The 20,227-nt window shown below is 56.1% G+C and overlaps 1 protein-coding gene across 1 annotated transcript in view; it reads left to right on the forward strand.

Annotated features, from left to right (window-relative positions):
• The window catches only part of Dnah17 (dynein axonemal heavy chain 17), a 114,060-nt gene that overhangs the window by 28,680 nt on the left and 65,153 nt on the right, over nt 1-20,227 (forward strand). The window contains exons 19-35 of the mRNA XM_021241333.2: nt 1,244-1,426; nt 4,654-4,908; nt 5,624-5,793; nt 6,050-6,272; nt 7,618-7,734; nt 7,859-7,945; nt 9,650-9,802; nt 12,449-12,697; nt 14,576-14,698; nt 15,568-15,915; nt 16,006-16,097; nt 16,434-16,560; nt 17,171-17,323; nt 18,665-18,790; nt 18,931-19,038; nt 19,137-19,268; nt 19,524-19,684. Coding sequence (XP_021096992.2) covers nt 1,244-1,426; nt 4,654-4,908; nt 5,624-5,793; nt 6,050-6,272; nt 7,618-7,734; nt 7,859-7,945; nt 9,650-9,802; nt 12,449-12,697; nt 14,576-14,698; nt 15,568-15,915; nt 16,006-16,097; nt 16,434-16,560; nt 17,171-17,323; nt 18,665-18,790; nt 18,931-19,038; nt 19,137-19,268; nt 19,524-19,684 — 2,807 coding nt within the window. The remainder of the gene's footprint in view (nt 1-1,243; nt 1,427-4,653; nt 4,909-5,623; nt 5,794-6,049; nt 6,273-7,617; nt 7,735-7,858; nt 7,946-9,649; nt 9,803-12,448; nt 12,698-14,575; nt 14,699-15,567; nt 15,916-16,005; nt 16,098-16,433; nt 16,561-17,170; nt 17,324-18,664; nt 18,791-18,930; nt 19,039-19,136; nt 19,269-19,523; nt 19,685-20,227) is intronic.

The raw sequence follows: 20,227 nt of genomic DNA on the forward strand, positions 1-20,227 counted from the left end.
ATGGCAGACTTTCATTTTATAAATAAATCGATTTATTGAAATCTACCTAGAGCAGAGGTGGTGAACCTGCGGTATGCGTGCCTCAGGGGGCACACAGGGGCCCTCTGTTGGCACGTGAGCCAAGTTGCCCAGCATCGCCCCAGCAGCTTCGCGTCGGACACACATGGGGCAGTGTTGGCACTTGGTGATAAATAAGTGGATTTGGGGTTGCAGTTTGGGCACTCGGTCTCTAAAAGGTTTGCCATCGCTGACCAGGGTGACCAGCTTATCCTGGTTTTAAAAGTGAAAGTCCTGCCTCCTGGGAACCCTACAAGTCCAGGGCCCTTGGGACTGCTGGTCAGCTTAAACCTGTGGTGACAAATCAGCAGACTGCCTAAGCAGATCTGAAGCATGGCCCTATCTTGCTGCAGTGGGCAGGGGTGGGGGCCTGGCAGCAACGTTGGCCACTGACCTACCTGTCCCCCCACTGTCAGGCTGAGCAGAAGCACTAACCCGGTCACCAAGAGGGGCTCTGGGGAAGGCCACCAAGAAATGTTCCCCAGGTTTCCCCCGGGGGATGCTTCCTCCCATACCTGAGTCCTTTTCATCACAATGGCTCCCAAATGGTTAGTGGGCACAGTAGGGACCTCATGGCCACCTGTGGGCCTTGACACACAGTGAGAGTACCACTGATATGACAGAAAGAGCCTCGAGGGTAACCTCCACCCCAGCACCCTGCAGGCAGGGCTGGCAGTTTCTGCTTAACAGCCTCACCAGGGTGTCCAGGAGCAGAAGGGCTGTGGCCATGCACACGTGGGACCTATGGGCTTGTCCCTCACTGTTGTATGCAGCTCTCATATGCTGGGTTCATTTAGCCCTCATAACAGGGAGCTGGGGCAACTACTGCCTCCATTCTACCAAATAATGACCTTTGTTTTATGTATCTTCGGAAACTGAGAGTTAAGGGAGCTGTCCATGGCCGTCTAGTGGGGAATTAGCAGCAGTGGGCTTAGAACCCAGAGATCCATTTCCCTAGCCACTGCCTTTCATGCTCCAGCCTGCTCCTCTAGCTCTGGGCCCTGGGGCTGTGTTGGGTCCCAGTGGACGGGACGGCCCAGGCAGAGGGCCACATAGGAACATGCTCCCCAAAGCTGCCCAAGCCAGCAAGAGGGAGCCACACCATGGATGGTCTTGGAGTGGACAGTCTGGATGTTGAGAAATGTTTGAAAGGGGCTTGGGTATTGACCGTGATGACTTATTTCAGGAGAGCGTTGCACCCCTGTTTGAGATCTGCATGGAGCTGAATGAGGAAGGCCTAACCTTCAATCCATCGCTGGAGGTGGGCTCGGATTTCGGCTTCCTGGCACTGATCGATGGCCTGATCACTGACATCTACAATGTCGCCAGGCTAATTCCCCGGCTGGCCAAGGGCAGGATGAACTACAAGGTCAGTCCTGGCTTACTGCAGCTCCATCTGCTTTCCAGGTGTAGATGTCAGTTGCTTTCTGGCTTGGAATTCAGCCTTCCTAATGCAGCAAGGCCTGGTGTGGATGTGTTAGGTGACAGTGGCTCTGCACATAAGGGGGGACCCAGAGGTTTGTATTCTATGGGTCCCCCAGGACTACAAACCCTACTCCTCGCTTTCCTTCCCAAAGCTGTCCTTCCTCCAGAGGCCTCTCCTCGCTGGCCTGCCTGGGTATCGACCCCCACAAGGTACAGGAGTGGTCGGGCCCTTCCTTCTCCTCTCCTCTTCTGTTCCGTCATTTAAACCTGGGGCTCGAGCCACACTCAGGTGTCGTGACGCACATTTCTTCCCATCTTCTGCACCCATCTACTCCAAGTTCATGAAATACCCGAGCCAGGTCAGAGTCGGGGGTGCAGAAGTCACAGGAAAGTAGGCTCCTCCAAAGAAAGGCTAGAGTGGGCTCGCTGATCAGAGCATTTGCTTGTATAACTGGAGGGAAAAAAATCAGAAGACTTCAGTTTCCATCACAGAGGGGAGTCTTTTGACAGATTCTGGCCCATTCACACGAAGTCGGAGTTATAAATGAGCCAGGGGTGGACAGATGTACCACATTACCAAATGTCTATGAAGTTGTAGAGCAAAGTTTAGCATAGCGATGCGAACTGAGAGCTTTCAGGGATAACCAACAGTCAGCTGCAGCACGCTTGCCATAGGTTCGCCACCACTGGTTTAGAATCTGATTTCATTTGTTCAAGTTAAAACAAATCTGTCTCTTTGAGGATACGCTCAAAGCTGTTGCGTGCTTTTTTTTTATGGCAACAAAGATGAGGGTAGGAGGGAAGAAGGACAGAGTTGTTTCATATACTTCTACATTGTTTGAATTTTTCTGTACTAGGCACATGTATTATTTGTAATAACAAACAGTCACAGCAAGATGCTCTGTACTACCAGGAAAAGGAGGACAGGTACATGTTCGTGTACATTTGGACGTGGGGAAGTTGTGTACATTTGTGTGTGAATAAGATTTGCATCTGTGTGCACGTGCATACATGTGTGTGCACATGTGCATGTTTGTGTATGTGGTCATGTGTGCATCGCACATTTGCATGTGTGGATTTGTGTGTTGTGTATTGTATGTGTGTGCTTGTGTGTATTTGTGTGTGGTCATGTGTGTGCATTGCATTGTGCATGTGTGTGGGTTTGTGTTTCCGTATGTGTGTGCATATTTGCACGTGTGTGTGTGTAGTGAGGACACAGGAGGAAAGTGCGCCCTCCTGGGTAGGTCAAATGTGGCTTCTGAGATGTGCAGCCACGACAGCTACTCCTGAAGGGGGGAGGAGTTTCCAGGGCGTCATACAGAGGCAGAGGCCTGTGATTTCTAAGCCACAGAAAGGTGACTCATCTGGCCCCGGGGCATGCAACAGGCTGTCCAGGGTTCAGAATAGTTTGCCACCAGTCACGCAGACACTAGATAAACAAGTTCCCTCAGAGTCAGAGTGGAAGGCTGCTCTCACTCCCACCCAAGTGTCCCCAAACCCAATAGGTGCTGTGGACAGAGCTTCCCCCCCGCCCCCAGCTCTTATGGTGCACGCGCGCACACACACACACACACACACACACACACATTGTCTCAGAGAGACCCAGCAAGGGCTCATGGCTAAGGGTCTCTTCAGAGACGGCCAAGTCTGACAGGTGCCAAGCAGTGGAAGGTGGTGACAGAGCTGGGTACCAGTAGCTGGGCCCTAGACCACTTCTCAGAGGCCCATACACTGCCAATGCGATGACAGGGGTGCACACCCGGAGGAGCTGGGTCAGAGGTTGGGGACCACGAGCAGAGCCTGGGGTGAATGCAGGCTGCCTGCCTAAAGCCATGGGGTCCCAGGGGAAGTGGGTGGCCATGCAGGGGAGACTGGGCAGGAGAACCCCACAGCCAGACCCCAGCAGGCCAGACCATGGCTCTCTGGCCCCAGTGAGAGGGAGAAGGCTCCATGGTGCTGACTCCAAAAACACCTGCATCAGCTTGAAGTCCTGGGGGAGCGCTTGCCTGGGAGCAGAGGGGGCCACCGAAGGGAAGGGTCACATTCCCACACCCACAGTCCAGGCTGGACACTGGAGCACTCGGTGCTTTCCTGAGCCACAGTGAGGCCATGGGCTCCCCCCACACGCTCCCTCCCGGAAGGTCAGATGTGTGCAGCCTGCCCTAGCCTGGCCTGGCACCTTCCAGACTTTCCTTACCCCTGGCCTGTCCTCCCAGCCCACCCATGTGCCTGGCACAGGCAGGACCAGAGCATGGCCAGCTACCGGTGGGCCTCCCACCAGCGACAAGCCCCACCGCAGCCCCACACCCACGCTCCCAGCCATATCTGGCTCGTGTCCTCCTGCTGCCGTTCCCAGTGGTCTCCCCTGTCCGTGACCCCAACTGCCACCCAGTTTTCCCGTTCCTATCACCTGTTGGGGTGTGAACTCTCCCTGGCACCAGCAGGGAGCTCAGCAGCCATATGATCCCACCTATTCCGCTCATTACACGTGCGCATGCACTACTCTGGGGTCCTCTAGTCACAGGACCCAGTGGTTCTCTTGCTTACTTATACCAGTTCAGTTGGGTTTTCTGCCACCTCCAACTGAACAATCCTGTCCAGCATAGGGCCTGAGCTCAGCTTCAGCCACCAATAGCAGATTCCTTCCATTCCCAAGCACTCTGCATCTTCCCACCTCAGAGCCTTACCACATGCTTTGTTGTTGCCCCAAAAGCTGCTTCTCTTGCTCTTTGTTTGCCTGCCCATCAGCTCTCAACAAAGGTCATTCCTCAAGGCCATTCCTGACTTCCTCATATTACTCCTTGAAGCCACTGCCAGAGCTGGGGCGTGTTGTCTCTGGCGCTCTTAGAAGAATGCCTGCCCACGCACCTGGACACTGTGCTCCATGTGATCCCTGCTTGTCTGGCCCCGGTGTCTGTCCCAGCCTGGGTGCACAGCAAGGGCTGAGTACATAGTGGGTGAACGAACCGTGAGTCATCTTGGGGTCCAACAGGCAAAAGCCACATGCAGCAAATCTCCTAGAACATTGCAAATTGGCAGATTTCCCTATGTCCGGTCTTGAGGGCATAGCTGCACTTTCACGAGCAGAGAGCTGCTCTCCAAAGCAGAGGGAATAAGCCCAAATCGTGAACCCAGGAAGCATCCTCACCTGCTGGCTTCTTCCCCTGTCAGACAGACCTTGAAGACATAACAGAGCTCATAGAGATGAGGGAGGAGCTGTCCAGCCTGGTCATCAATGCCATGAAGGAGGCTGAAGGGTACCAGGACTCCCTGGAGAGGTACTCCTACCTCTGGATGGACGACCTCCAGGAGTTCATGAAGAATTTCCTGATCTTCGGACATATGCCCACCCTGGAGGAATTGGATACCCTGATGCAGGACACTGTCCCCAAGACCCCACCCAGCCTCCCTCAGTTCCAGCAGCAGGTACACGCCACCTCTGCCCCCAGCAGAGGGTCACCGTGTAAAAACTAGGCGTAGGACTAGGGTGGTAGCTCAGTGTGAAAACCCTGGGTTCTATCCCCACAATGGCAAAAATAAAACAAAAACACACCTGGGTGAACAGATCTAAAGTGTAGGTTTTATTGTTCTTTGGGCCTGGTGAGGCCAGCAGGTCCAGAAACAACACCCCTGGAGAACCTTGTTTACTACTCACAGCTTGTCACACCACACAGGGCCACACAGGGGAGCACCAGGGCCGGTCAGAAGGCAGAGGCAGCAGGGCACCCGGGGACAGCGGGCTTCTTGTGGTTTCCATGGGAAGCAGTGGACAGAGTGAGCAATGTGAACTGATTGATGTGAATGACTGCGGGCCCCGGGCCACGGGGCTGTGCCGAGCTGTCCAGGTGCTCCCCTGGGGTGGTCCAAGCAGAGGAAGTCACTGAGCAGGAGAGGTGGAGGGCCCTCCGGGAGCCTGTGAGCAGGGTCACTCTGGAAGCTTCACTCTGTCCCGAGACAGAAGTCCTGCTGGCAGTGCCGGATCCCCCCTCCGACACTTTCCCTTTTGGGCAGAGTCCGTGGGGGCCGCCTGGGGAAACCTCAGGCTCCCTGTGCTGCCCCCCGCCTTGTGCTGCTGCCCAGGGAAGGAGCATGTGGCCGGGGCGAGGCAGACATTGACTGGGGCCTGCATCCGTGTCCCCAGATCGACTCCTACGAGAAGCTGTACGAAGAGGTGTCCCGGTGTGAGAACACACGCGTCTTCCACAGCTGGCTGCAGTGCGACTGCCGCCCCTTCAAGCAGGCCCTGCTCAACACCATCAAGCGCTGGAGCTTCATGTTCAAGCAGTACCTGAGTGACCACGTGGTCAACAGGTGCGGTTGGCCCGCCTCCCATGCTGGCCATGCCCTCAGAGCCAGGAAGTGTTTGAGGGCGCAGGAAATGGGGGCATCCACTTCAGTTCAGGGGAGGCATGGGGGTGAAGGTCAGATTTTTGACCCAGCAGCAGGTGTCAGCTGGCCATGAACGAATGCTCTACTCCCTCCCCCAGCCCCTATTTACTGAGCACTTACTATGTCCAGGCGCCAGAGGCTGTGCATACTGTCACAGAGGGTCCCTTTTTCCCCTCAGCCTCACGGACCTAGAAGCCTTCATGAAGGTTGCCAGGGTGGGCCTGACAAAGCCGCTCAAGGAGGGGGACTACAACGGCTTGGTGGCGGTGCTGGGTCACCTGATGAAGGTCAAGGAGAGGCAGGTGGCCACTGACGGCATGTTCGAGCCCCTGCAGCAAACCATCGAGCTGCTCAAGTCGTACGGGGAGGATCTGCCGGAGGAGACCTACCTGAAGCTGCAGGTGGGGAGCGGAGGGGACGGGTGCCATCCGTGGTCTGGGGGGACCGGCTGTGAGAGGCACAGTGCCCCTGTGGTCACGGAGACCTGGTGGTCACAGCTCGAGGCTGAGACGCTTCAGGAGGGACACCTGCTGGACTCCAGGTCCCTGTGGGTGGCCAGGCCAGGAAGGAGGCTTCCGGGAGAACAGGCCCCTGGAGACACCTCCAAATTTGGAAAAGTTCTATTTGATCTTTTTTTGGGTACTGGGGATCGAACTCAGGACCTTGTGCTTGCAAGGCAGACGCGGTGCCACAGAGTCAAATCCCCAGCCCGTATTTGATTACTTTGTTGGGTAAAACACCTTCACATCCCATGTCACCCTCCTGGGCCCGGGGCCCTGGAGAGCAGAGGTCAGAGCAGAGCCCTGGAGATGGGTGTCATCCAGGAGCTGCCACCCCTCTGCCTGCGTGTGGTCCCGTAGTTTTCATCTCTCCCAGACCCGTCTGCTCAGCTCCCTCCCTCGGGTCCATTTACACCAGGCCACTCCCCTGCCCGAAGGCACAAGCCCAGGTGACAAGGGGAACAGCGGCCAGCAGGGCTGTGGCCTCGCAGATCCCAGGCTGAGTGCTCACTGAGGAGCCTGTTGGGTGGGAACCACAGGCGATGGGGCTCGGGCCTACTCTCTCACCCAAGCCCAGCAGAGGCCTGGGGGCTTGAGGCATGTGGCCAGTCCCGGGGGGATGCCACCTGGGGTGTAAGAATGGACAAGAGGCCAGCTACTGCTGACAGACCTTGAGGGCTGTCAACCTCAGAAGAAACAGAAGCAGCTCCTCCATCTGCAGGCCAAGAGTTCATGGGCCGTGATTTGTTTGTTTGCTTGCTTTACAGTATTTTATGATAGTAAGTACACTATCTGCCCGAGTGCGGAGAACTTGGAAAATAAGGAAATTCATCTGATTGTGAGAGCCATTCTGGAAAGGCCAAAATGATGGAGAAGGGGGACAGGGCAGTGATCAGTGGGACAGGGGGGCAATGGAGGGCACAAAACGACTTCAGGTCCTCGGGTGTGTGGCTGCACAGATGTCTACACAGGGTGGAACTGCACACGCCTACACGCATGCACACACATGCACACAGACAAGCGGACTCAGGTGTGAAAACCTGGCGAGCAAGGCATCCTGTGGTCTGGTTAAGAAAAACGCGTGTACGGGGCTCCTGGTTTGCCACCCCAGAAGGCTTGGTGAGGCCCAAGGAGCTTTGAGCTATTTTTGCAGCCTCCTAGGAGACCACAGTTATTTCCCAGCAGAAAGGTTTTTTTAAAAAAATTTTTTTTGAAAAGAGACCTCCCTGGCCTCTGCCTCCCACAGGAGCTGCCCGAGCAGTGGACAAACACCAAGAAACTGGCCATTCAGGTGAAGCAGAACGTGGCTCCTCTCCAGGCCAACGAGGTCAACATCCTGCGGCGGAAATGCCAGCAATTTGAGGTGCCGGCCTGGGCAGGGCGACAGGAGGCAGCGTGGGGGCTGCAGCAGCCTTGGGTGCTTGGGCTGGGGAGGAGCTGGCGCCGCCTCCTGGTGCAGCCCAGGCTCTGGCCTTGCTCTCCCGCAGCTCAGGCAGCATGAGTTCAGGGAGAACTTCCGGCGGGAGGCCCCGTTCTCCTTCAGCGACCCCAGCCCCTACGCGGCCCTGAATAAGGTACTTCGCGAGAGGGTGGAGCGGGCCATGATGTGGGCGCCCGGTGCTCGGGCGACTTTTCTCAAGCTGTTATTCTTCCATGGGACTGGTCTAAAGCCACACATGTGTGTGTGCACACGTGTGTGCATGTGAGTCGACAGGAACGTGCAGGCGCATGCATCCCCCAGCTCCCACTCGGTTGCACTCCTAGGGCTCGGGTCAGCTCCAGGCCCACAGCCACGCCCACATGGACCGCCTGCCAGGCTCCCGCACCCCTCCCCTCCGCCCAGCTCCTCCTCACTCATCCCAACTCTGTTCCCAGACGCTCACCCTTGAGTCCTAGCTCTTGCTGGCCCACCCAGTCAGCCAGATGCCAAGTTCCCTGTATGTCCCCTTCCCTCTTCTGTCGAAGTCCATGGTATGTTTCCACTGCACAAGTTCCCACGCCATAGGCCCAGCCAGCTCTCAGGCTGGGGTGCCATGGGCTCCACCAGCAGAACAGGGCCCCCGCCAGCGCCTCCACTCGGGGCGCAGCGCCTGGCACCAGGACCTCTGCCTCATTCAGCAGCCGGGAGCTCCAGGGTCACCTCCCTCTTCCCTGCTCTGCCACCGGCTCAGCTCCGGAGCCCACTGCTCCACGAAGCCAAGTCCTCCCTTTCCTCTCCAGCAGTTTTCCCTGTCCCACCCCTGACCACGATGCATACATGGGCACTCTCCTTCGAAGCCCCAGAGCCGTCAATCCATGGGGCCCAGGCTGGGCTCTCTGGAGACATCTAAGGAAGAGAAGCCCCCATGGCCATCCGAGTGAGTCTGTGACCTCCAGTGAGCACGCCCAGGTCTGGGCACCCAAGAGTGAGAGCACAGCCTGGCTGGGCTGGCACAGGTTGCCTGAGTGCCCGGCTGTCTTGTGTAGCTGTGCATCCACACAAATGTGCCATAGGTATCACAGTCGTCCCTCGGCATGCACAGGGGACAGGTTCCAGGGCCCTGTGGTCACCGGATGCTTAAGGCTCAGCTCCCTTATGTAGAACGGCACAGTGGCCTGGAACCTGCGCCCAGTCTCCTGTCCTTTACGTCATCTCTGATGACTTGTAAGCCCTCGCTCCTATGATGTGCACGCTGTGTAAATATCACACCGGGGCTGGGGATTTAGCTCAGTGGTTCTGGTGCCTGCCTCACAAGTGGAAGGACCTGAGTTTGATCGCTGGTACCAAAAAAAAATATTATCACACTGAGCACACGGAGCACCATGACCAGGGGGAATCTGTACATGCTCAGTACAGACACAAATTTTCTTTCAAATCCTCTCAACCCACATTTGGTAGAATTCAAGGGTATAGAACCTGCAGGTGCCGACCTTGAGCTTTCGAGGCAGGCGGTGGAACCACTGAGCTAAATCCCTGGCCCACTCATCTCATTTTTTAATAAGATAAAAATATAGTATGGAAGTGGGGGAAATTGCGAGATAAATCCCAGCAGGAAATGAGGCATCTGCACTGTTCATTCAAGCCAGTTGCGGGCTGGAGCCTGTAGAGCCCCAGAGCGGGCAGAGACCGGGCAGAGGGGGCAGCTGGGCCGTCCTCCTCCCAGCTGGACCACTGTCTCTGTTGTGCGAGGAGGGCTGGAGGGGGAGGTTTACCGGACATGGCAGAAGAAAGGGGGCAGGAGGGCAGGAGGGGGTGCAGGCCTGGGCTGGGCACGTGCTGACAGCCCCTCCTACCCCAGCAACAGAGAAGCATCAAGGCCATGGAGACGGTCATGGAGGCCCTGTGCAAGTCCGGCAGCCTGTTTGAGGTCCCGGTGCCCGACTACAAGCAGCTCAAAGCCTGCCGCAGGGAGGTCTGCCTGCTCAAGGAGCTCTGGGACATGATCAGCATGGTGAGGCGGGGCTTGCTGGGGGACTCGGCACCACCAGGGCTGTCAGGGCCCCCAGGGAACCCCAAGATGGGTGGCGGCGTCCTGGAGCATGTCTGTGGACCCAGCCCTCTGTGTGGGGGGTTGTCTTCCCTCCATCTGCGGCCTCTCTTCTCTCTCCTGTCCCTTTTCCTTTCCTTTCCCCCTCACCTCGTTCTCTCTCACCTCACCACCTTTGTAGGGACTCCAGTCCCCTCCAAGGGGGCTCCACCCACTGACCTGGTTACCTACAAAGGGGCCACCTCCTCACACCGTCACTGCGGGCTGAGGGGCCCAGAGCGACTTGGGAGGGACATAAGCATTCAGACCGGGGCACACAGCCCCTTGAAGACTCTGCGGCTTTGATCTGCATTCCCTGCTGACCACCAGGCTGGGCCCTTCCTGTGCTTCCTCGAGGACTCTATCCTCGCCACTGCATGTCTGTTCATGTCTTCTGCTCACACTCTAGTTGGACTTTTTTGGTTTTTACGGTTGAGTTTTGAGAGTTCTTCTACACTCTAGAAACTAGTTCTTTACCAGATACACCGTTTGGGAATATTTCCCCCAGTCTCTAACCTGTCTTTGCGTCATCTTACCAAGTTTGTTTTGCAGGGCAAAAGTTTTTGATTTTGATGAAATCCATGTTATCAACTTTTCCTCTCATGGAGCATGCATTTGGTGTTAAATCCAAGAACTCTTTGCTTAGATGCTGAAGATTTTCTCCTAGGCCTTTATTCTAAAAGTTTCATGTTGTTACGTGCTCCATGTACATCTGTGATCTATTTCGGGTTAATTTTATGTAAGGATTGAGGTTTGGGTCAAGCTTTGATTTTTAGCTCACGGATGTCTGATTTTCTTGAGCACCATTTGTTGAAAAAGCTGTGCTTCCTCCACTGAATTACATTTGCACCTTTGTCCAAAGTCAGTCAGGCATACTCGTGCAGTGCAGTTTGTGGGGTCTGTATGCTGTTTCGTGGATTTTTGAGTCTATTCCTCCACCATATCACTGGGGCTTGATCACCATAGCTATCCAGGAAGTCTTGATATCCGTTAGGGTGACTCCTCCCACTTTACTTTTCTTTGTTAAGATTGTTTAATATTCCTGGACTTTTACCCTTTGATATGCATTTCAGAATAATCCTGTTATGCCTACAAAAAAATGAAACCTGACTGGGATTTCTATAGATATTGCATCAAATCTCTAGTTTGATTTAGGGAGATCTGATATCACTATTGTGTTGGTTATTTCATGCCATGAACATTGTCTGTCTGTCTTTGTTCCTTCTTTCATTTCTTCAACTGGCAATCTATAATTTTAGCATAAAGATCCTATACATGTTTTACTAGATTTATACCTAAGTTTTTTGTTTCTTCTTCGAAGTGATTGTGAGTGGTAGTGCGTCTTAAATTTTGGCTTTCATGTGTTGTTTTTGTATACACAAATGTGATAAATTTTTGTGTTTAGTTTTATCATATGACCTTGCTAAAACTCACGTATTAGTTCAAGTGTTTTATATCTTTAAATAAATTCCTTAGGAGTTTTATACATAGACAATAATGCCATCTATAAATAAGGACAGTTTTATTTTTCCTTTCCAATCTTTCTGTCTTTTATTTCGTGCCTGTTGCAGGAGCTAGGACTTTCAGTGCTATGTTGAGTGAGACTGGCAGGCTCCTCCCTGCACCATTCCAATCTTAGAGGGAAAGCAACCCCTATTATATGTGATATTCACTATACATTTTTATATCAAGGAAATTGATTCTCTTCCTATTTTTGTACAATGTGTATTTGCTGGATGCTTTCAAATATCTTCTCTTGTCAGTCAATATGACTGCATGATTATTCTCCTTTAATATGGTGGATTTCATTGATTTTTAAATATTGGAATAAATCCCACTTGATCATGTGTGTGTGTGTGTGTGTGTGTGTGTGTGTGTTCAGTTCACTAACATTTTGTTGAGAATTTTTGTGTGTAAGTTCATGAGAGATACTGGTCTATCATTTTATTTTCTAGTGATATTTTTGGATTGGGTATCAGAGCACTCCTTGCTGTGCGTGGTGGTGCACACCTGTAATCCCAACCTTCTGGGAGGCTGAGGCAGGAGGATTGCCAAGTTCAAGCCCAGCCTGAGCAATTTAGTGACTTAGCAAGACCTTGTCTCAAAAAAATCACAAATGTAGCTCAGTGTGAAGGCCTTGGGTTCAAAAAACTAAACCAAAACAAAAGTGCTTCTTCCTCTTCTGTTTTCTTGAAGTCATTGTAGTATGACATCAGCTGTTTTAAATTCATAGAGGTTTATTTCACGGATCAGGATGTGGTCTGTCTTGGTGACAGTTCCGTGAGTACTTGTCCAGCTCTTCTGTGTCCTACTTTTAATTAGCAATTTAAGTTTAATTTCCAGGCTTGCAATTCCATAAGCCACTAAGTGTGTCCGTGGGTTGTGCATGCCTCCAAGTGTAATGGTGACATTGTTTCTCCTTTCAGTTCCATCAGCTTTTGTCTCTGTGGCTTAGTGTGTACACCATGAGTTGACCCTTTCTTTGTTATGTAACAACACCTAGTAAGGTAACAGTGTCCTCCCGAGGGCCCCCCAGCAAGAGTGGAGGTGATGGGGACATTCCCGCCACAGGTGAACACCAGCATCAACGACTGGAAGACCACCAAGTGGAAGGACATCAACGTGGAGCAGATGGACATAGACTGTAAGAAGTTCGCCAAGGACGTGAGGTCCTTGGACAAGGAGATGAAGGCCTGGGATGCCTTTGTAGGGCTGGACAACACCGTGAAGAACATGATCACCTCCCTGCGCGCCGTGAGCGAGCTGCAGAACCCCGCCATCCGTGACCGCCACTGGCAGCAGCTCATGCAGACCACCCAGGTATGCACAGAAACGGCCCATCCTCAGGGTGGGCCGGGCTGGGCTGCCCGGCTGTGGCTTAGCACCTGACACTGAGGAAGCTGGACAGGAACTGCCCAGTTCAGCAAATGGTAAACAAATCTCCACGGCCCAGCTGCTCTCTTGAGGCCCCACTGATGCCAGGGACAGAGTGACAACATGTGGGCCCTGCTCTCGAGCCAGCAAAGAGAGGGAGAAGAGTGTGCTCTCTTAGGGGAGGAAAAGATTACTTTCCCCATGCCCGCTTAGGTTCTCTGCCTGACACCACTGTAAGTTGGACTCACAGCAGACAGACTAGCGAGGGAAGGACAGAGAGGACCGCGGGCCACGTGCATCCTACATGCGGGACAGGAAGCACCAAGGACTCGGGGACCTGGGCTCCGGGAAGAGCATGTGATGAGGCAGGGGCAGGGCTTGGAGCGCAGGGTGGTGGAGCGGGCAAGCTGAGGCGGGCATGCGGGGCAGACCTCCAATGCCTGTGCTGGGCTGTGAGGGCCATGGGGTGTCTCTGCTGATTCATTCTCTCTGCCCGTGAAGAGGGGATCAGAGGCACCTTCACAAACCGTGAGGCAGGCAGCAGAGCGCGGAGCTTTGCTCCTGTCTGCTGCTTCTCGGTCACCCCGGTGCCACCTGGCCCTTGAGCCCCTGTGGGATGTCGGGGCGCTGTGTTCTGCTGACCCTCATCATCGGCCCAGCTGCAAAACCCTGGGATGTTGAGGAAGGATAAGAGCCCAGAGGAGGGAGGCGCTTGAAAGCCGAGGGGTGGGAAGAGTGGGAAAGCTCCATAGATGTGAGAGAACCACAGAGAGGAGCAGGTTCCCAGATCCCAGAGCACCCCCAGGCACCCCAAAGACCCCGGTGGTCCTCAGTGAACAACTAAAACCTCCACTGAGGGGGTGGGCTGGGCTCACGGAGGACCGGGCAGCACCCGGCAGGTGTTTCCCCAGCTTGCCCCGGAGCCCAGCGGTGGCGCGGCCAGGATCGGGACAGGGCGGTGGTCAGTTAGCTGCCGGGCCCTGCGAGGGAACACCAGAGACCATCGGGCCTAAAGGAGGGGAGTTCTTTCAGCCCCTGGTTTCAGAGGTCTCAGTCCATGTTGCCGAGCCCCATGGCCACCCGGAGTATCGGGCAGGAGTATGCCAGAGGGGCCGCTCGCCTCCTGGCAGAGAGGAACCCGAAGGGCCAGGTCGTGCTGTCCTCGGAGGGCTCTTCCCATCTTCCCAGCGACTGCACTTCTCTCCATCCCAGCCGCATCCTGGCTGTGACCACAACTTCGACACTCGGGCCTCCAGGGCCACTGCAGCTGGAAACGGCCCTGGGCCCGCCTCTCTGCTGTTACTGGAGGGACACAGGAGCTCCCGGGGCAGGGGATTCGGTTCCTGGGTGTTGCTTACATCAGCAGCAGTGCCTTCTGTCTGAGCCCCAGAGGCTGAAGGCTGAAGGCAACGTGTGGACAGGCCCTGCTCCCGCTGGAGGCTGGAGGGGAGGCCGCATCCTCCTGCCTCTTCCTGCTGCTGGGGACTCCGGGTGCCCTTTGGCTCTGGCCACACCAGTCCAACTTCTGCCCGCTTCACCTTCACGTCTTCCTGTGTTTGAAACCCCGCTCCTTTTACCCCTGAGAACACCGTCATTGGTCTAGGAGAATTTGGACGATCCCAGCTCAGATCAAAGACCTGTTTCCAAATAAGGTCCCACCCTGCGATCCTGGGGGCCGCTCTTCCCCCCACTCCCGCTGGGTTCCACGGCTGCTTGGTTTCACGGAGGAGGGGAGCAGGGTCTGGGGAAGGACCCACAAGAGGGGAGCCTGCTCCCCACCCTGCCTCCGGGTGCCACCTCACAGGGAGCGGCCGCTTTCCCCAGGTGAAGTTCAGAATGTCCGAAGAGACCGCCCTGGCAGACCTGCTGCAGCTGAACCTCCACAAGTACGAAGACGAGGTCCGAAACATCGTAGACAAGGCCGTGAAGGAGTCTGGGATGGAGAAGGTGGGACTGGGCTCCCACCGCTGCCACCCAGGCGGCCCAGGGACCGATCCCCTGACTCTGGGCGACCTTGAAGTTCTTACCTAACACAGGGCCCTGCAGCCTCCAGCCCTGGAGGAAAGTCCAGAAGCTTTTTCGCCCCAACCTGAGGCAAAAATCATGTAAAATACTTCTAGAATCTATTACGTAAAAAGCCCAACTAGCTGGGCATGATGGCACACACATGTAATCCCAGCACTCTGGGAGGCTGAGGAAGGAAGATCCCAAGTTCAAACCGAGCCTGGGTGACTTAGTGCCTTAGCAAGACCTTGTCTCAAAATAGAAGTTTTTAAAAGGGCTAAGCATGTAGCTCAGTGCGCAGGCCCTGGGTCCGATCGCCAGTGCTGTCTCCCTGTGTGCAAAAGCATGATGAGGAGCTTTGTTTGGGACAGGGAGGCACTATCCCCCAGGAATTCATCTACTGCTTTAAGGAACAGAATGAAGGTCAGCGTGACTTTGCCCCTGCCATTGTTCAGTTGTTTTTAACTCAAAATAATCAATGTGCCAGAGCAGTACACTGCACTGTGGCCTATTCTCAACTCCTGCGTAGACAGATATGTGGCCTTTCGTGTCTGGCTGCTGTCACAGCCTCAGGTCTGCCCAGCCACCTGCGGTATAGCAGCTGTCAGTGTCTCCCTCCTTTCTAAGGCCAAGTAGCTTCCATCGAGTCTGTCCGTCCATCCAGGATGGGCATGGGTGGGGCTTTCTGCCCCTTGCTACCATGAGTGTCCCTGGCATAGATGTTTGGCTTAGCCCGTGTCCTGGGAGCTTTGAGTCTCCCTCGGCACACATGCCTGACTCCCACTGTCCCCGTGTCTGCTCTCCCTGGGAAGGTGCTGAAAGCCCTGGACAGCACCTGGACCACCATGGCGTTCAAGCATGAGCCCCACCCTCGCACGGGCACCATGATGCTGAAGGCGGACGAGGTGCTGGTGGAGACCCTGGAGGACAACCAGGTGCAGCTGCAGAACCTGATGATGTCCAAATACCTGTCCCACTTCCTCAAGGAGGTGACCAGTTGGCAGCAGAAGCTGTCCACGGCAGACTCGGTCATCGCCATCTGGTTCGAGGTCCAGAGAACCTGGAGCCACCTGGAGAGCATCTTCATTGGCTCAGAGGACATCCGAGCCCAGCTGCTGGAGGACTCGCTGCGCTTTGATGCCATCGACCTGGAATTCAAGGTGAGCCCCGTCCCGCCCTCTGGGCCCCTTCCAGGGCCATCTTGGACAGAGGGGGCTCCTGACGCCTCAGCGATCCCTTCCTCTTCCCAGACTTTGATGGAAGACGCAGTGAAAACTCCCAATGTGGTGGAAGCCACCAACAAACCGGGTCTCTACAATAAACTGGAGGCGCTGAAGAAAAGGTGGGTCCGCAACCAGGTCCGGAGATGTTGATGATGCGGGAGCCTGGGGCATGCGCCCCCTGCTGGTCTGGATGGTGCAAGACCACGTTTCCTAGGCTGTTAGCATCCCTTCCCTGGCCAGCCCGCCTTCGCACTGGAGGCAGAGAGACGAAATAATCCTCCCACCTCAGAACCGCTCGTGGTCAGGGCTGTAGAGGAACACGAGCACCTGGTTGGAAGTTCTGAGTTCTCTGGGCCTGTGAACAACACACCTGACATCTGTGGGGCTCAGTCCAGTCAGTGCCTGGGCCGAGACCCCTGAAGAGCCACACCGACCCCTTGTCCGCCTCCTCCCAGCTTGGCCATGTGCGAAAAGGCCTTGGCAGAGTACTTGGAGACCAAGAGGCTGGCCTTCCCAAGGTTCTACTTCGTCTCCTCGGCCGACCTGCTGGACATCCTCTCCAACGGAAATGACCCCGTGCAGGTAGGCGGGGTCCCGGTCGGTGCCAAGGATGAGCCGAGCCGCAGACTCCGTACAGGGCTGGCATCCTGGTGCCCGGGAAGGAGGGAGGGTCCCTGACCCCACCCGCACCTGGCGTGTTTCAGGCATGTCAGCCTACTCTGTGCCTTACTGTCCTCATGTGCGGAGTGGGTCTGACACCGGGGTGTAGGGAGATGCTGTCTCGGAAGGACACCCTGCCTGCTGGTCCATCCTCCATGTCATCTTCTCATTCCCCTGGAGCCAGTAAGGGGCTCCAGGCTCTTCTGAAACAGGATAGGGTGAACTAGGTGAAGGAGAGATGACCGTGGTTTGCTTCAAGCATGAGTTAGGGGGCACACAAGACACAGGGACACGCAGGGCCCAGGATTGAGGACCCGGGGCCTGCGTCCTGCCTGAGAGCAGCTCCCACCAGTCCCTGTAGGTGACCAAGCCATGGTTGGGTAGCACTGACCAAAGATGGGGGCATCTGCGCCCCACACAAAGGCAGGCAGGAAGGCGGGTGGGAGGGGGAAGGAGATCAATCCCCCCGAAGTTGCCTGGGCTCGGGGTGCCCTTCCCGTCCCTCAGCTGCATGACTCCCCTGACCCCCCAGGTGGGCCGCCACCTGTCCAAGCTCTTCGACAGCCTATGCAAGCTGAAGTTCCGGCTCGACACCAGCGGGAAGCCACTCAAGTTTGGGCTGGGGATGTACAGCAAGGAGGACGAGTATGTGGAGTTTGACCAAGAATGTGACCTCTCGGGACAGGTGAGAGCACGTGTGCTGCAGAAGGAGCCGCGACAGTGGCAGAGGCGAGACCCAGACATGTCCACAGCCGCCCACTGGAACCTGTCGCCCCTCTGCCTCTTTAGGAAATGCTCCAGGATTTCTTTATGGACTTGCAGCTCTGCCTTCCCACACTGCACGGCATGGATCTTGCAGGGCGAGAGGGAGAGAGGCGCAGAAAGGGCAGAGGCTCCTTGATGTCACTGAATGTTTTGTGGCTTCCTGAGGGGCTCTGTCTGAACCACCAGTCTCCGACCTCTGCCCACAGTCACTGGCCGCGTTGCGGTAATGGATCCCTAATGATCTTGGGGATCCGTGTCCCGCTTTGGGCACGCAGGTCCTCATGCTCAGGCTGCTGCTCCCGCTGTTTTGATCTCCTTGATGGTCCCTACCCCCTCTCTCACTGCTCAAGCCACAGAAAGGATTTTGACATCAGCCTAAGGAAAACGCAATGCGGAAGCAAGTCAAACTGGCAGGGAGAATATCTCATGCGAGAAAAGCTGAGACTCAGCCCAGTGTGGTGGCACACCCTTGTGGTTCCAGCACTCTGGGATTACACTCTGGGAGGCTGAGGCAGGAGGGTGGCACATTCAAGCCCAGCCTGGGCAACCTAGTGACTTAGGAAGCCCCTGTCTCAAAAGTAAAGAGAAAAGCCGAGCTCCCCACAGTTGGACTGGCAGCATGTGACTGGAGCGCTCTCTAGACAAGCTGAGCAGGGCACTACCAGGACCTGCTCTTGGGAGTTTGTTGGGTGACCTTCCTGCCCTCGTTCCTCACAGACAAGATGAGGACAAGAGCTACCCAGAGCCCCTTGGAGGGCTTTCTCCCCCAGATGCAGTTAGTTGAAGGGGTTTTGGTTTGTCCTACATGCTGGGAATCGAATCCAGGGCTTCGGGCGTGCAAAGGACAGGTCCCACCTCTGAGCTCCATCCCCAGCCCCAGGGTCTCTATTTTAAAACCCAAGAAGAGCGGCCAAGACAAACGTCGCTGTCCTGCTACATCTTGGCCAGAAGGTGGCGCCACTCAGTCAGTCCAGACAGGTGCCCGCTTAGAGCCAGCCCGCCTGCTGGTTCAGAGTTCTGTCTGACGCCCTCTCCCCTCTCTGGCTTAGAGACAATCACGCTACCTGGATGCGGGACGCAGCAGGCTTTGCCAGGCACTGTCCAGCCTTTCTTAGATGGCTCACTTTTACTGCTCTACGAAACCTGGACGTTTCTTCCCCTGGGTTGATGATGATGACAGATGGTGCATTTTTTTCTTTACGACAAAGCAAATGGTGGAAACTAGACACGCTCACATGGCCCACATGGCCCCTGTCCCCAGGTGGAGGTCTGGCTGAACCGCGTGCTGGACCGAATGTGTGCCACTCTGCGCCATGAGATCCCGGAGGCAGTGGTGACCTATGAGGAGAAGCCGAGGGAACAATGGATCTTTGATTACCCAGCCCAGGTCCGAGTGTGGCTCTATCTTCCGGGTGGGTGCCTGGGGTCCCGAAGAGCCCTGGGTTCCCCACAGCCATTCAGAAAGTTTGATTGCTTCCCCAGCCCAGCCAGGGCTCAGCGTGCCGGCCACGGCTCCATGTGTTCCAGGTCGCACTGACCTGCACCCAGATCTGGTGGACCACTGAGGTGGGGCTGGCCTTCTCCAGGCTGGAGGAGGGATACGAGAACGCCATCAAAGACTACAACAAAAAGCAGGTACGCCAGGCCCGTGCATCCCCCAGGACTGCTGAGCAGGGGCCGTGACCTCCCCAAGGAGCCCTCAGCCTGGCTGTGACCCGCGCCCCCAAACCCAGATCAGCCAGCTGAACGCGCTCATCACGCTGCTCATTGGGAGCCTCAGCGCCGGCGACAGGATGAAGATCATGACCATCTGCACCATCGACGTGCACGCGCGGGACGTGGTGGCCAAGATGATCACTGCCAAGGCACGCGCGCCGTGGCCCGCGGGGGGCCTTCTCCCGGGCGGTGGCGACCTGGTTCCGGGCAGCAGCTGTCCGCGCTGGCCCCGACCCCGGCCGGGACTCACCCCGGCAGGCAGGCACCGCATCGCGGCCCGGCCCGATGAGGCCTCGGCCGGGCGTCCGTGCCTGTGTGGGACTCAGCCGAGGGCCCGCGGAGGGAAGGCGGGGCGGGGGGGCAGGGGCGGGGCCTCGGCCACCCAACGCCCGGCTCCACCACAGGTGGAGAGCGCGGAGGCCTTCACCTGGCAGTCGCAGCTGCGGCACCGCTGGGACGAGGAGAAGAGGCACTGCTTCGCCAACATTTGCGACGCCCAGATCCAGTACTCCTACGAGTACCTGGGCAACACGCCGCGGCTGGTCATCACGCCCCTCACCGACAGGTGGGACCCGCGCCCCCATGCCTGTCGCCCAGCGGCGCCCGTGTCCTTCCGCCCCCTTCCCGTCTCCCTCCGCGTGGTCAGACTCGAGCGGCCCGGCCTGGGGACCGGGCTCTTGGGCTGGCAGACCTGCTCTCAGGCGCCATCCTGCGCCCCGGAGGTGCCCGAGATCGGACCCTGCGTCCTCGGCCTCACACCAGCTGGGTGGCCCTGGGACAGCTCCTTCACCCCCCTGAGGAGCTGCGAAGTGAGGACAGTGTGTCATGAAGCCTCAGGGGCTCCTCGAGGATCAAGTAAATCACATAACGAGAAAAGCGGGCAGAGGAGCCGGGGAAGCGGTACAGGCCTCAGGAGGCTGAGGCAGAAGGATCTCAATTTCAAAGCCAGCCTGAGCAATTTAATGAGACCTTGTCTCAAAATAAAATAAAAGGGGTTACGGACGTATCCCACTGGTAGAGTACTTGCCTAGCACCAGAAAACAAACAAACAACAAAGGCTCGGACCAGAAGCTGACCAAGTAACTCTTGTACATGTGGGTTATTGTTA

This window comes from Heterocephalus glaber, unplaced genomic scaffold (assembly GCF_053883595.1).
Source record: "Heterocephalus glaber isolate CG9 unplaced genomic scaffold, H.glaber_assembly_v1.0 deba00000937, whole genome shotgun sequence".
In the NCBI taxonomy this organism is placed as follows: domain Eukaryota; kingdom Metazoa; phylum Chordata; class Mammalia; order Rodentia; family Bathyergidae; genus Heterocephalus; species Heterocephalus glaber.